The sequence below is a fragment of the Talpa occidentalis genome, unplaced genomic scaffold (assembly GCF_014898055.3).
Source record: "Talpa occidentalis isolate TD23 unplaced genomic scaffold, MPIMG_talOcc4v2.1, whole genome shotgun sequence".
In the NCBI taxonomy this organism is placed as follows: domain Eukaryota; kingdom Metazoa; phylum Chordata; class Mammalia; order Eulipotyphla; family Talpidae; genus Talpa; species Talpa occidentalis.
In genome coordinates, this window is record NW_026555331.1 from 92,307,001 (window position 1) to 92,323,911 (window position 16,911).

At 37.3% G+C, this 16,911-nt stretch overlaps 1 protein-coding gene across 1 annotated transcript; it reads left to right on the forward strand.

Moving 5' to 3' along the window:
• The first annotated feature begins 7,031 nt into the window (after positions 1 to 7,031).
• On the forward strand, positions 7,032 to 12,496 carry LOC119250143 (uncharacterized). The gene is made up of 4 exons (XM_037517856.1): positions 7,032 to 7,349; positions 9,848 to 9,932; positions 11,697 to 11,839; positions 12,374 to 12,496. Exons 1-4 carry the CDS (start codon positions 7,047 to 7,049, stop codon positions 12,494 to 12,496), a joined length of 654 nt encoding a protein of 217 aa, XP_037373753.1. The 5' UTR covers positions 7,032 to 7,046.
• The last annotated feature ends 4,415 nt before the right edge of the window (positions 12,497 to 16,911 follow it).

Genomic DNA, 16,911 nt, shown 5'->3' on the forward strand with positions numbered 1-16,911 from the left:
GTTTTGTCAATCTCTCTAGCTACCAAAATATTTAATGTTACAAAATTAAACTCAGATATGTAAGCCAAAGAAATTTAAATTTGCATACATTTGCTAATTGAAGAAGTGTGTTTCTTTTTAAGTAGTAAATTGTAAGTTACCAAAATATATATTGGAACTTTCCAGTGTAAATTATTTGAGGAATAAATTTAAATTAAACTTTATCTTTTCATTGCCACTGTTATGAAGAATTTAGAAAAAATTATGGGATTTTAGATAAAATTTGCAAAAGGGGGACTAACTGTGATTTCCAGAATTTGACAAATATAGAATTCCTATTATTCCTATTGTGGGTGAACCATATAGAATTTTCATTTTTGTAAGGTTAAAAAATTATTGATAACAACAATTTCACATGAAAGAATCCTGTATAGGGTTTGTAAAATTAGAAATCCTTGTTGCAATAATTTTATAATTTAACTTATGGGAAAATTTATTAAATTATTTACTTTAATGCATGGTACAAGGCAAAATGTCATTTTAAGTTCTATTGCTGTGTTTAGAAGGATAAATGAATCCCCTTAGGAGGACCTGCGAAGTGGTATTTTTGAATTTCTTCTTGAGACATTGGTATAATTTCATTGATGGAGAATAACTTGCTTACTAGAGGTAGAGTGTCATTTTTTAAAAAATTTATTGAGCTATCTAATCAATAGCTTCTATAATGTCAACATTTACTACTTAATCTTTAGCTAAAATGAGAATAATTGCTAGTTTACTTTTCTTAAGCATTTCTTAAATACTCTTTTATTTCTCTGTGCCTTAGTTTGTTGTTGTTGTTGTTGTTGTTGTTGTTTTTCATTTAAAGTGAGGAAGTGATGTGTTATTGCCATCACGGACTTCAAACATTCAACTAGATCTCCAGCTGATTTGTTTCTGTTGGGTCACCTTTGGATTGCAGTGACACATACTAATACATGATTCATATACTATAGAAGCATAATTTTAAACACACAGTATTCAAAAGAATAGCATGTAAAATAAATTTATAATATAAGGACACAATAAGGTGTCATGTGAAATTGAAGATAATTTATGACCATTTAAAAATCACATAGTTGGGCCGCCCCTGGTGGCCAGGCGGTTGAGCACCACACTGTGAAGCTGTCCACAGCCTCTGCAGTGCGAGTTCCATCCTGGCCGGCTGGCGAGGGTCCCATATGCGCGACAGATCTCTCCTGTCTCTCCCGCTGCTCCCCTCAGCATATATTTTGTCAGTTTGCCTGTTCTGTTCCCCGCTCTGTCTCTGGTGAATCCTCTCACCCTCCCATGCATCTGGCCTGTACTCCAGTTCTTGTATAAATAAATAAATCTTTAAAAAATATATAAAATAAAATAAAAATAAAAATCACATAGTAACCAGGAAACCCCAAATCATACTGGTGGATACAGGGAGATCAGTAGCAAACAAGGTGAGCACATGTCTGCTCCCAGCTGCATCATCTAGTATAGTCTAGAACAGCACTGTACTCCCCACCCTAGCTTGACAGCCATCCACCTTGCACTGTCTTGAGATTGTTCATTTATATCAATAAGACCTTCATGGTCCTATTCTTATTCTTTCGGTTTATAGCCTCCTAGCATCAGTTTTTCTTTCCATCTTTACTTCTTGGTGCAACACTCACTACGTGATTCACTGATGTCCTCAACTTCAAAGTCTTTTCATTGTTACAGATTACATTGTCCTGACCATGAATCCCTTCACTCATGCTTTCTCTGTTCACCAGTTCGAATTTCTGAGCCATGTAGGAGACAAGGGTAGCCACAGTTAGGCAAGCCTAACTCTTCAATACTCTCAGAGGTTTAACTATGTTTCCATAGAAATGTATAGGACAGTTGAGTGGATTAGGAAAATGTGGTAAGCTTCTCGGCTGCAAAAATAAAATAAAATAAGAAAGTCTTGCCATTTGTGACAACATGGGTGTGACTAGAGGGGATAATGCTAAGGAAAATACATCAGAAGGAAAGAGACACATACAGGATGATTTTACTCATGTCATGATTTTACTATATTGCATGTCATACATGGAAACTATATTCCATGTTATACGTGGACATCCATGTTATACATGGAATATAGAGAAATAAAACAAAGGAACCAACAAAATTGAACCAGGCAAACAAAAAAAAATGTATAGGGTCATGGGTGAGGCAAGGGTGTTATGAAAGAGGGCTTGTATCTGGAACAAATTAACCACTGATTGTCAAGGACTTGATTTTCATAAACTCCTAGTGTGTTGGGTGACTCAGAGTTGAATTTATAACAACTGGGATCAAAGAGTCCAAAGTGAAAATCAAACAGGCAAATTTTTTTTTTATAGATTTATTTTATTTATACAAGAACCGGGGCACAGGCCAGATGCGCGGGAGGGTGAGAGGATTCACCAGAGACAGAGCGGGGGAACAGAACAGGCAGACTGACGAAATACACTGCTGAGGGAAGCAGTGGGCAAGACAGGAGAGGTCTGCTCACCATGTGGGTTGCTCCGAGGCCGGCAGGGATTGAACCAGCACTGCAGAGGCTGTGGACAGCTTCACGGTGTGGCGCTCAACCGCCTGTGCCACCAGGAAGGCCCCAAACAAACAAATTTATTAATTTACTTGAAATATAAGCCAAATTATCATATTTTCTTCTAGCTCATTATCTCTCGATAGATTATTGTACATGTGAACTCTAATTATCGTGAGGGTTATTCTGTGAAAATAAAATCAAAACAAAGAGAATTAATTATGTGCTTGCCTCAAGTTATGAGAAGTCATGCATCAAACCCCAAGTATAGATCAATATAAGAAAAATGAAAATATCAAATATGAATAAGGATATGCTTTTCCATGGAAGAATCCCAGAAAGGTACTGCCAGCCTTCAAGCTTCTAGCCTCTCAGTCCTCCCTTTATTTTAGAATGTCTTTTACTTACTAACCCTTAAAATTCCTTGCAGTCATTCCTATTTTTTACAGTAAATATAGAATATGAAATTAAGATACTTTTATTTAACTTTCACATTGTATTTTCAGCATGGCTCCAAGAATAGTAAACCCACATCTTTATTTCTACATACTTTGTTAATTAGGCTTACATCTTAATGATTAAATTTAATTTATTTGCAAATAATTTATTAGAGATTGCAAGTGGCTCCATATAAATCAAATCTGATTTGCTTTAATGCATTATTTAGCAGCAGAGGATAACATATCTTAAACACTTTTTAATTTTCTCACTCAAATATTAAGTAACACTTTTTCAACTCTTCAGATTTTTTTTTAAAGATTTATTTATTTATGCATACAAGAGCTGGGTACAGGCCAGAGGCGTGGGGGGTGAGAGGATCCACCAGAGACAGAGTGGGGAACAGAACAGGAAGACTAACTGAAACACATTGCTGAGTGGAGCATTGGGCGAGACAGGAGAGGTCTGCTGCGCATGCGTGTTTCTCCCTGGCCAGCTGGGGATGGAGCTCGTGCTGCAGAGGCTGTGGATTGCTTCACAGTGGGGTGCTTAACCCCTTGCACCACCAGGGAGGCCCCTCTATTCAGATTTTTTTGTTGTAGTGTTATGGCAAAATTCTGTCAGGGAAGCAGGCATCACTCAGAGAGGAGGAAGGAAGATCTTTATTTACTCCGTCAGACTTTACACTGGTGGGCCCAGAAGAGATCGCTCTCCAAAGTCTGAGCCCTGAGCCATTAGGCAACAGAATATTTGTTATCTAAAACAAGGGGTATAGTTAGCTGGGAATGCATGAATCAAGGTGCATGTGACCTTGAGGGCACTTATCAGTTGTTCCCTGAAATTTTCAGTTTACAGGCTATGTCCCAACTAATTAACAGGTCAGCCTGACATTTTCCACTTCAGTAGCAAGAATGGTAGATACTTAGTACTTAAATGAGATCTACCCTCTCAGATTTTTAAATGCACAGTACAATATTATTACTATGGTCACAGTGCTGTGCAGCAGATCTCTAGAACTTACTGGACTTGTGTCTGAAACTTTATATCCACTGAATAGCAACACCCTATTTCTTGCTCCCCTCAACCCCTGGCAACCACTATTCTACTCTCTGCTTCTATGAGCTTATTTTAAGTTACTCATGTAAATGGAATCATGCCATTATTTGTCCTGCTGTGACTGCCTCATTTCACTTGGTGTAATGTCTTCCAACTTCATCCATGTCCTAAATGACAGAATTTCCTTCTTTTCTAAGGTGGAATAATCATCTGGTTTGTGTGCATATCATGTTTTCTTTATTCATTCATCCAGCAATGAACATTTACATTCTCAACAATTGAGTTGTAGATCTTCTTTATATATTCTTTTTTTTTCTTTTAAAGATTTATTTATGCATATAAGAACTGGGGTACAGGCCAGAGGTGCAGGGGTTAGAGGATTCACCAGAGACAGCGGGGAGCAGAACAGGCAGATTGACCAAAGTACACTGCTGAGGGGAGCAACAGGCGAGCCAGGAGAGGTCTGCCTCACCATGTGGGTAGCTCCCTGGCCGGCTAGGGATAGAACTTATGCTGCAGAGGCTGTGGATAACTTCACAGTGCTGAGCTCAATCCCCTGTGCCACCAGGGAGGCCCCTCTTTATACATTCTTGATATTAATCCTTATCAGAGAAATAGTTTGCAAATATTTTCTCCCGTTCTAGAGGTTACCTTTACGTAGTGACCATTTTTTTGCAATATTTAAGTCAACTCAGGTAATATTTATGGTCTTGATCTATCATCCAGAAAATATTTTTTTATGTTTATTAAACATTTATTAATTTACCAGTATTATTTAATGGTAAATTTGGTTTGAGATAAAATTCACATAACAAAATCTCACAACTTACTATTTAAAGTGCACCAGGTAGTGGTTTTTATTATATTCACAATAGTATGCAACTATTACCACTGTCTAACTTCAGGACATGTCCATTACCCCCCAAAGAAATCTTGCATCCATCAGCAGTCAATCCCAACATGCTCTTTTCTATATCTTCTGGGAAAAAATGAAAAAAAATTTAAGTGATCTTGTTCAAGAAACTTTGCATTGTCTTGATTCCTTGTGTGGCATAAAATACCTTTAATAATATAACTTCAATTGATTTTTCTACCTTTAAATATCATACCACTTTCCATTGCCTCCTTGTTTCACATATGCTGTGCTCCTGCCACATTGTGCTCCTTGCTTCTCTCTCAATGTTCCATAGTCATTACAATTTAAAAAACAATTCTTTTTATTGTTAAGTAATTCTTTCAAATTGACATATTCAATATTTCTCCAAAGTAGTTTCTCTTTATCCACCACTTTGACTCTTACTGTACAATAGCACTTAGAATTTTAGACATCCTATATATTGTTAGTATTGTCAAACAGCACAAAGTTCTGGCACTAGACAAAAAAATTCATCCCCACCTTGAGTCATTATTGCCCAGAAACCAGCATTGTTATATATTTCCTTTCAGCATTCTCCAGCAACATGTTGACGTAACTACATCCTAAAAGTATGCCAACAATTTCCTTGTCATTGGTCAGCAAAAAGCAATTCCACAATTCTTATCCACAGAACTCAATAGCAGTAGCTACATTGCATTTGTGATGACTTAGGTGGCCACAGATATGCAAAAAGTAGCTTAAGACAAATTGTATATACTTTCTGTTCCTTAGTGATGTGCTCTTCCTTCCTCTACCATCTCGAATATTTCTATCCTATAAGATCAACCCAAATGATAACTTTTCTTTCCACATCACTACTATTTTCCTCATAGTTAAATGATCCCTCTCCTTGCTAATCAGGACAAAGTTGTAATATCTATCATAGTCATAGGGTTGTTTGTTTGTGTTGGTGTACCACTCACTAAGGTTAAAAACTAAGCTCCCGGGCCTCCCCTGGTGGTGCAGCAGTTGAAAGCTGGGCTGCGAAGCTGCCCACAGCCTCTGCAGCTCCGGTTTGATCCCCAGCTGCCGGCAAGGGTTCCACATGGTGCGCAGACCTCTCTTGCCGTGCCTGCTGCTCCCCTCAGCAGTGTACTTAGTCAGTCTGCCTGTTCTGCTCCCCGCTCTGGCTCTGGTGGATTCTCTCACCCTCCCGCGCTTCTGACTATACCCAGTGCTTGTAAAAATGAATAAAAAAATAAATCTTAAAAAAAAAAAAACTAATAATAATAATAAAAAAAAACTAAGCTCCCACTCCTTCCCAGTAGACAAGTAAGGGAATTAATAGGGTTGCCTCAGGGACAAGGCCCTAAGAATGACCACCATGACCAGAAAAACCAGCCCAACTCCAGGGATGCAGAAGTAGAGGTTAGGGAATGTTTCTGTGTCAAAGGCCAGTGCCTGAGACCAGACATCCAGCATATAACTGCAAACTGGAGGCCCAAGTTAGAAAACCCACAAAAACAGAGTATAAAAGAGAGTCTCAAATCCACCTTAAGGTGCAGATGACTTCTCCCTCTTGCCCACTACTCCCCTTAGCAGTGTATTTCAATAAAAGCTGCCTATTCTGTTCTCCACTCAGTCTCTGGTGAATTCTTTCACCCCCAAACCTCTGGCCTCACCCCAATATTTCTCCCCCCTACAGTGTGTTTGTTCCCATCATTTTTCTAAGTAGTTTCTCAGTTCCTTAAGGATGTGGATTTTAAGCTCATCATTTTTTAATTCCTAGCCCTGACCAAAAGGCAGTGACAAAGCTGCTGAATTAATGCTTGCAGCAGCCATGACAGTCATTTGCCATAACACACATTCTTAATTGTTTCTGAGCTTTGTTTATGCTTCATAAATCTTTCAAAGATTACCCAGGCCTGCAAAGAAAATATGCAGTACACCATTGCTATTGGTGAGGTGGCAAACTTCACCAACTTCTATGTCTTTGCAGGTTCCTACTTGTGAAAATGCCCTCCATCTAAAGTGCTTTCAGTCCCAGAAAGGTAAGAGAAGCAGTGATATTGCAAAAAGGCTATACTATCCTGCACAAGATCTCAACTCCAGATGGAAACAAAATGTCCTGCAACTGTCACACCTAATATGAAAGTCAACATATGGGAAATAAAGCCTCCTGACTTCAGTTATAAACTGTACACATCTTTGAGATTTCCAAAAAGGCCATCAAGGACCATCAAGGAGGAACAAAGGAGGAAAAAAGGCAATTTCTCAGAAACAAAGTTTCACCTGCCCATCATAAGCGATCATTCTAAGAATGCTGCATCTCCTAAGTTTATAACTACATTTCCACACCTGGATTCACATAAGGCAAAGCTATTGTTTGTGAAGAGTGGAAAATATTCAAATGGTGTATACTGCAATCCAAAACCACATGACTTTCGACAGGTACCAAAGGCCATTTGATTCTAAATAACTTATAAAGATAAGGGGAAATGTATATATATTTATTCACTTCTTAATTGTAACAACTGTTACATGAACAAAAAATGTATGTGTATATAATGTGTATAAAGCTACATCTTTATTTCTTATAGACAATACAATTAAGAATCAGTGACAAATCACAAAGGACAGAGATAAGACTTGTTAGTCTCTGATGGAATTTCATCTGCTAACTCTGGGATGGCATTTCAGAGTTATGAGAAGAACATTTTAGACTTAGATGTGATTGAGGAATAGACAGCAGTTGACAGGAGTTTGCAATCTAGCAGTCAATGAAATTAATTCATGGAAAAGATGGAAATGAGTAGAAATTGATAAAGAGGAGTATTATATTATTTTAATGAGTCTAATTAAATATTGATAATATATGGGCAAGAATTAAATTTATAGTTTTTTAAAGATTTATTTATTTATTTATTTGTAAGAATTGGGGTACAGGCCAGAATTGAGGGGGGTGAGATGATTCACCAGAATGGGGACAGAACAGGAGGATTGACTGAAATACACTGCTGAGGGGAGCGGCGGGCAAGTCAGGAGAGGTCTGCACCATGTGGGTTAGCTCCCTGGCCGTCTGGGGATCAAACTCGTGCTGCAGTGACGGAGGCTAGCTTCATAAATTGCGTCTTAACCCCTTGCACCACCAGGAAGGCCCTAAATTTATAGTTTTAAATGGTGAATATATGTTTAAGGAGATGAAAATCAGGTCAAACATCACTCAACCAGATTACAAATATATCCTATAATAGGACTATAATTAAACTCATAAATATGGCTCTAGTTAGGCAAAGAGAAAAGCAGTAGGACTGATCATACAAAGAAAAATAGTGAATAAAAACAATAAATTTATTCTGGTGTGAAGATACAGGAAAGCAGATAAAGAATGTGGTCTTTGGGCCTCCCCTGGTGGCTCAGCAGTTGAGCGCTGGGCTGCGAAGCTGCCCGCAGCCTCTGCAGCACCTGTTCGATCCCCAGCCCTCAGCAATGGTCCTACATGGCGCGACAGACCTCTCCTGCCACGCCTGCTGCTCCCTTCAGCAATGTATTTCGTCAGTCTGTCTGTTGTGCTCCCCGCTCTGGCTCTGGTGAATTCTCTCACCCTCCCGCGCTTCTGACTGTACCCAGTGCTTGTATAAATAAATAAATACATCTTAAAAAAAAAAAAGAATGTGGTCTTTGGGACCAGATTATTCCTGTTCTCTTTTTCCTAATTGTGTTTCTTAATTTATAACATGGACTAACAATACCATTTATTTTTTGTGCTTGTTTTAAATAATGGAGACAATTACATGAAAGTACTTACAACAGAATCTGGACTATGGAGAGATTCAATGAATGTTAACTCTTAAGACTATTAGAATGGGAAGTTAGGTAACCCAAGAAGCGCTATCTATAAACTTTTTTACTTGATGAGGACTTCTAAATACTTCTAGTGAATGAAATATGTCACATTTTGAAGATGAAGGGAGGTCAGTTAAATATAGAATATGATTGGTTTGTATAAATAATTTGTTAATTACATTTAGAATTACAAGACATAGGTAGGTAAAGTTAAAGGGCTGGTGGACCTTTTAATTTTACCTGAATTTGTTTCTATAAATGGGTGAATTGGAGTCAGTATGATATAAATTGTGCAACCACTAGATGTCAGTATGGTTACAAATCAAACCTAAACTGAATTTGAGAAAACTATCAGTGCGTTGGCCTACTTGTGTTTTGTTAGAAGGTGAAAATCTTGTATTAGAGTTTCTTTAGGATAGTCAAGAATATTTTATTTGCTTGTGGCAGGACCTAGAGTCACTCACAAGAAGAGAGAATTCAGTCATCAAGTTCAGTCATGCATGATCAATCATCAGTGCCACACTGAGTTTTCAAACAGATATTTGTGATTTTTTTATCAGTTTCTGGAAGTGCAAAAATTTTAACTTAAATTGTTTCATTTAAACAATCTAAGAAAAACTACTTTGTTTTATGGCTTACTAAAATCAATCAACAGTTACTCTCTTCTAGACTCAGCAAAATATTTTAGATATTAGAAATATTATCAGTTCCAGAAATATCACATGTAACTCTAAGTACATTTAAGATTAAGTTCCAATATTTTGAATAGGCTCCCTTAATTTCGTCTTGTCTAAAACACTATTTCTTATTTATTCAGACAAGTATAATTGAAGTGTTCCTATTCACCATAAAATAAATTATTTATATAGTATCTTGCATCTTAGATTATTCTTTCAAATTTTCATTGGCAAGTGTTAAATGCTATAACAAAATCCTCAAAATATTTACTATTCTGAAAATAAAATTTTGTAAAAGTAGTATTTTGAAAATAAAATTCTAAATACAAATATTTAATATTTGGAAAAATAAAATTCTAAATGCAATGCTAGCAATAAGAAACAATACATATAAGTAACAGCACAATCTTCTCTTTACATATCTAGTACCAGCATAATTTACCAAACTTTGTGACAACTTATGAAAAGGACCCTTTTGGATTAAAATTTAAGTCACAACACTTAAGTACAGGTAAGTCATTATAATAAAGTTATGAATATTCAAAAGAAACTTTCTGCATTATGTCTCTTTTTATTTAAATATTTATTTATTTATGCATACAAGAGCTGGGGTACAGACCAGAGATGCAGAGGGGTGAGAGGATCCACCAGAGACAGAGTGGAGAACAGAACATGCAGACTGACTGAAACACACTGCTGAGGGGAGCAGCGGGGTGATAGTGCGGTTACTCTACCTGTTCTGTTCCCCACTCTGTCTCCAGTGTGAATCCTCTCACCCCCCGCACCTCTGGCCTGTACCCCAGCTCTTGTATGCATAAATAAATAAATCTTTTTTAAAAAAGAGTATTTTTATTTTATCTCTCTAGAGATAAAATGGTAAATTTTAAAATGTCCATTTAATGAATAGCATTCATTTACTATTAATTCCATATATATTAATTTTATTATTATTATATGTAAGTATATGAATATTAACATTTGACATGTCATTGAAGATTGAGTTTGTGACTCAATGTGTTCTGTAGAGAGAACCAGTAATTAGTGATTAAGAGTAATGGATTCTGGAAGCAAGCTGGCATAACTTTGGATCTTGGCTTCACTACCCTCAGTTACCTAAACTGTTTATCTTGGTCTCCATCTGCAAATGGGAATGATAATAATTGAATCTAAATTGTAGAATTATTGTGAGCATTAAAACAGTTATACCACATGTAAAGTACTTAATTACTAATGTATGTAAAGCACATATTGCTTGACACACAGTAAATACACACAAGGACACACATGCCATTATTATTACTATGGTGTCATTTATGTAATATTTATCCACAATTAATTGGTATTGTCCAGCATTCTTTATTGAGACAGAGATGAATAGTACATGCATACACAGTATTTGCATATTATAATTACATATCAATTATAAACAAAACAATAAGATGTCAGCAGTGGATATGTTTAAATAGTGGTCTAATGAGAAGCAAATAAATTGTAAAATTAAGATAATTTATCTGCAAATAATGTACACATTTTAGCCAAGCCTTGTCTAAGTGAGTTACTAAAATGGGTCTTTTCAATGATCCTTATAAATACATGATGCATAAGTCACTGTGGAAAAAAATGCTAATCATGTTTTTTTTTAAAGATTTATTTATTTATGTATACAAGAGCTGGGGTACAGGCCAGAGGTACAGGGGGTGAGAGGATTCACCAGAGACAGAGTGGGGAACAGAACAGGCAGATTGACCAAAGTACATTGCTGAGGGGAGCAGCTGGTGAGTCAGCAGCATGCTCTCCCACCATATGTGTTGCTCCTTGGCCAGCCGGGGCTCGAACTTGTGCTGCAGAGCCTGCGGACAGCTTCATAGGTTGCATCTTAACTCCTTGCGCCACCAGGTAGGCCTGCCAATCATGTTTTATAAGACAGACTCTCTGATTTCAAGAAATGCCCAAATAAAATATAAGGTAAAATGCTAACTATTTCACAATTCACATCACATCATGTCCTTGTGTAGTTTGAGATGAAGTTTTATAAACATTTCCAGAAAAATGAAACAAGGTAAGATTTGAACTGGAGTCTGAAGAAGCAGGAAACAATTCCAGCAGAAATAGTACAAAGTATAAACAAAATTTTGTTTAGATTTGCATTTGTAAATTGCCTGGCATTTTACTATTCCTGGATCTTGATGTCCAAAATTGGCACCATATTCTGAGAGACACTGTGAACAAAGACACATATAATTGCTAAGTTTCTCATTTGTCTTCATGTCTCTAGTTCATGGGTGTCAATTCCTGAAAGATGATAATCAGAAAAAAAATACTGGAAGATTTATCACCTACAAGCCTCGTGAATGCACCTGGGATTCAAAACTAATTTTACCCAAATCCCCGTGGCCCATTAAATCTGCCTCATACACGGTGAGTTTGACTTTCTCTATAGCTGTTGGAAAAATCTCCAGCACAGGTGTTAATGACTGCTTTAATGCAAGAGTATTTAATTTATTGTAGTGTGTGAAAATGAAAGATATCCCTACTTTTTAAAAGTAAAGCATGCGTATCTCTGTTTTTTCCTTAAAATTCAAATGGACATTCTAGAGTTTGAGATTTTCTTTTCTTTTTATAAAGATCATTGGTATGATGGATTGAGTCCTGAATATAGTGAGGAATTCCCCCCAAATTTATACCCATCTCATGTGCAGCTGCCCATTTTGAGTGAATTCCAGAAAAAAGACCTGACAAAATTCTCTCACACACTCATGAAAAGATACTGAAAAACATACTTTTACTATGGCTCAAATTCTAGCCTGGACAAATAAGGCTGCTTTGTAGCCCTGTAGATACAAGCAGAACAATACGTGCATTTGGCATATAGCAGAGATTGTTAAGTAGGAATTAAAAAAGCAAACAAACATGTTTTCTCTCTTTAACATCCTTTGTACCATCTTTCTTAAGAGACACAAAGTACAGCGTGATGTGTACAGTGCATTTATGGATCGTGTGGAAGAAAAGTTTACTTACACTTGCAAGAACAGGTATGCAAAAGATTTAAGATTTGTTGTTGGACACGTTCGTTAACTCTAGAATTACTGATCGCAGCGCTATTTTCAATAATATGTTCTTTACCTTATAGAAGCTCTCTATCATAGGAACAATATTTACATGGTGCTGAAACAATGTTAAGTGGAATCTGAAAGAGTCAGTCCCTGATCCAATAGCTATTATTTTTCCTAAGTTTCAGCAGAATCCTGCAAAATTCCAGATTTCAGAGATACTTTTGACGCCACTTTTTTCTCCCTTATCATTCCGGAGTATTTCTGCATGAATTCCAACATCCAGTATCTGCATGTCTGAGGGCTCCTGGTCTCTGGCTGCTGCAGCTGCCAAGCAGGTCAGCAGAGCTGAGGGGTAATATCTCCCAGTAGCTGCTCTAAGCAGTAACAGAGGTGATTGTTTCGCATTGTCCTCCAAGCCCCCAAGGGTGTTAAATTCCAGTGCCCCGGTAGTTACTGGTAATTTATTGGCTTACATCTCTTCCCTTTTTCATTTGCACACATTCTTATCTTGGTTTTGGGGATCACCTCTAGTTACATTCAAAACTTGTTCCATGACAACTTCTGGAGAGGCCCCAATCAAGACATCAGGAGTCAGTGCAAAGTTTCCAGAAGGCCGAAAATCCTGCCTTGTGATCTTGGGCAGATTACTTAATTACACTCCTTCATGTCTTCACCAGTAAAATAGGGATAATGTCAACTATCTTTACTTATAGGTGAGGGGCAGGATCTGAGTAACATTATGCCTTAGAACTTCTGTTTATTCACTTGCCCACGTCATCTACAAGAAGGGTGTGGAAGGGCATATTAACATAATGGGTAGAGTTTGGACTTTGAGCTTGGTCAAAATAGGTTTAAATTCTAATCAAATTGCATATAATTGTGTAATCTTAGACATCATTCTTAAATTTTGTAAGCCATTTTTTCTTAAGTTTTAAGAGAGTTGATTGAGATCATATGCATATAAGCTGCTAGCAAAGGACCTCATCTTCTGGATTGACTAATTATTCAGAGATAGCATAGAGATATAACTTCACATGTTCATGGAGAATCTATTTAATTGTCTTTCATTCAATGTACTTGTATTCAAAAAAACAATAATCACAATTAATTCCACAAACTTGTGAAGAGTCGAGTTTGAATTTTTAAAACACTTGGCATATAGCACATAATAGTGATTCTACATAAATATTTTCTGAATAAAAAGTTTTGAATATGCACTCTGTGTGTACACAATAAAAGCTATTCTATGCCAAGGACCAGAAAAGTCAAAAGTTGGCTGAAAGGTGAGAGAGAAAGAGAGAGAGAGAAGCTATTAAATAAGATTTGTTTATGGACTTGAGTAAATAAGGGTAGTCTAGAAAGTAAAGATGTTACAGGGCAGTGTGATGGGCACCCCAGAACCCCCAAATCTGTCTGTTCTAAATGGGTTCCGCCATCTACCACATCAAGACAAATAAACTCTAGTGCAAAAAACTTTTAATGGAAAGGAAATTTAAAACAATTAGTGTGCAACAAAGAAAAGACAAAGAATATAGTTCACAAACCAAGCACCCAAAGTTCCCCATCCCCTTGTGGGTAAATGCCCAGCCAAGCAGGGTTGGCCCAAAATAGGGCCACTGAGGCCTGAAAGCCTGCTATGAGTCTAAGACACATCCTGGTGAGGAACCATAGGAAAGGGGCAAAAGGGGCAGGGCCTAGCACATCTGAGACAGAAGAAACAAAATCAAAATAAAAGCTGCCATTGTTAACCTTCCTGTGGGTCTCTCACCCACATCTGTTTCAACCAGTCCAAGACCAAGAAGCAAGTGCAGCTTCTTACATGTCTGTGCTCCATGTGCCTCCTCCAAGTCTTCTTCTGGATCTCCATCCTTTTCCCATCTTCTCTGGTATCTTTTCCAGCTTTTCCCCTCCTTCCTGCTCAGCTTCTCCTTTCTTTGGGTGGGCTAGGAAACCTGGAACCTCCCCTTTCCCTGGGACCATCCTGTTACAAAGAGTTAGCAGACAGCTATCTCTAAAATGACCAGATTATAGGTGAAAATAAGAAGGAGAGAGGTGGCCAGAAAACAATCTTCAAATACTCAGGAATCATTTCATATTTACGAGTGTAGATGTGAAGTCACCCTATGATGACATAGAGTGTAGTTTTATCTTAGCAAAGTTTTGAAATGGTTATTTCAAATGCTATACGTGTGTGAAATTCTTGTTTGCATAGCAAGAGCAAAGCTTCTCCTTTATATATAATGTACTTCAACTTAATAATTGAGAGCTCAAGTTAACTGCTATCTTGCAGCCAAACATAGGCTTCAACCAGGAAATCACATGGCAGTTCATCACCACATTTCTGAGCGGTTACAGAAAATCATTGACCACTGCTAACTATAGCACTATGAGTTCAGGGTTTGTAGCCTCAGCTCGAACCTCATCCTTTCTAGCTGTCACTGGAACCTATTTTCTTTGATTAACATCAAGAGCAGATCTATCTCCAGATCTCACAGGTTTCATAAAGTAAATATGTTTTAGTGTGGTCATAGTTTCCTCATATTTTTCCCTTTTAAAAATATTGTACTTACTTAGTGAATTGAATATTGTGAAGTTTTGAACAAAATGGCTTTATTTTTCTCAAGCCATGATTTTCATAGGTGCTCTGTTGGCTCTTCCTCCCCTTACCCTGAGAATACCTTTGCAAGAGCCCATAGCTTCGCCACCACTTCATCTGTACTCACGGTGTTATTTCTAAAACCTAAACTCAAGTTTAGTTATGAAAAAACTCAGAGACAAAATAGATAGTTCCCACTTCACATTGCATAAAGAAATTAACATAGATTGTAGATCTACATGTGAAGGAGGGAAAAAAAGCTCCTAGAATAAATTTGGAAAATTAAATGATAATTTAAACAGAACTCTCCCCAAATGGTATTTATATAGAAAGAAATTGTATAAAGTACTTTACTGAAGAATTAGAAATCCAGACTTCTATTCCTCCAAAGACACTATTAAAAGGGAAAAGGCAGACATAGAATTCAGAGAAAGTATTTGTATTCATATCACAGCAAAAAGGTTTTTACTAATAATATATACAGTATTTATGCAAACAAATGTGAGCTACACAAGGAATCCAATAAAGCATAACAGAGTTTCCACACAAGAGGGCATCTAAATGATAAAACTTATGAAAATGTGTTTATCTTTATAAGCCATCAGGAAAGCCATCAGATACACATTGGACTACCACTGCATACTCAGAATAACTAAAATGATGAAGATAAAAAATGTGAGACATTGGTGGAGGTATGAAGCAACTAAAACTCCCATACACTGCTTGAGGGAGTATAACTTGGACAAGTACCTTAGGAAACCACTTGGCAATATAGTCTACTCTACAGTTGAATGTACAATGTAATTTATAATACATAATTCCATTATTAAGTATATTTATCTAAAAATATGTAGTATATACATGTATACTAAAAGATATATACAGGGATATTCCCAGCAGTATTATTTGTAATAACCTTCAAACTGGAAACAAACCCCAGGCAATAAAGAGTGGAATTGTTATAGGGCAGGGAGAGGGGCACCCCAGAGCCCCCAAACCTGCCTGCTCTAAATAGGTTCTGCCATCTGCCACATCAACACAAAACATATAAGACTTTAATGGAAAGAAACTTTAATACAATTAATAAACAATACAGAAAAGACAAAGAATAGAGTTTCTAAATCAAGCACCCAAAGTTACCCATCCCCTCGTGGGTAAAAGTCCACCCAAACAGGATTGGCCCCGAGCAAGGCCCAAAAGTCTGCCACAAGTCTAAAGCACCTTTCATTGGGGACCCACAGAAAAGGATCAGAAACAACCAGACAAGCCTGGTAGGAAAAGAGCAAAATCAAAATCAAGATAAAAGTTGCCATTGTCACCTCCCCACAAGTGCAGTTTTTTCACATGTCTCTCTGCTCCCTGTGCCTCCTCCAGGTCTTCTTCTTGCTCTCCATCCTACTTCCTTCCTTCCTCAGTCTCTTCTTCAGCTTCTTCTCTTCTCTTTAGCTCCACCCTCCTTTGGGTCGGGCAGGGAACCTGGAACTTCCCCTTTTCCTGGGGCTCACCCTGTTACAGAATGAATAAATTAAGTGTGGGGTCTTTACACGGTGGACTACCATAGAGCAAAGAAAATGAACAAAGTGTTACTATAAGAAAAAACATGGATGAGTTTCACAACCGTTCTAATGAGTAAAGTTTAAAAAGATGCAATAAATATATAGCATTATTTCATTTATGTAGATGAAACACTTGTCCTTGTGCAAGATGTCAGGAAGTTGGCTTCCTTCAGCTTGAAGAGAAGGAATATAGTGAGGATCTTCTGTGTCCTGAAATGCAGTATTTCCTTACCTCCTTGTCTGACCTGGTGGCAGTTACACTGATGAGTTCCCTGGGGATACTGC

Coding starts and splice junctions, on each gene's coding strand:
- LOC119250143 (XM_037517856.1), top strand. CDS start 7,047: ATGAAAGTCAACATATGGGAAATAAAGCCTCCTGACTTCAGTTATAAA. Junction 9,933..11,696: donor GTCACAACACTTAAGTACAG/GTAAGTCATTAT, acceptor TCATGTCTCTAG/TTCATGGGTGTCAATTCCTG. Junction 11,840..12,373: donor TTAAATCTGCCTCATACACG/GTGAGTTTGACT, acceptor ATCTTTCTTAAG/AGACACAAAGTACAGCGTGA.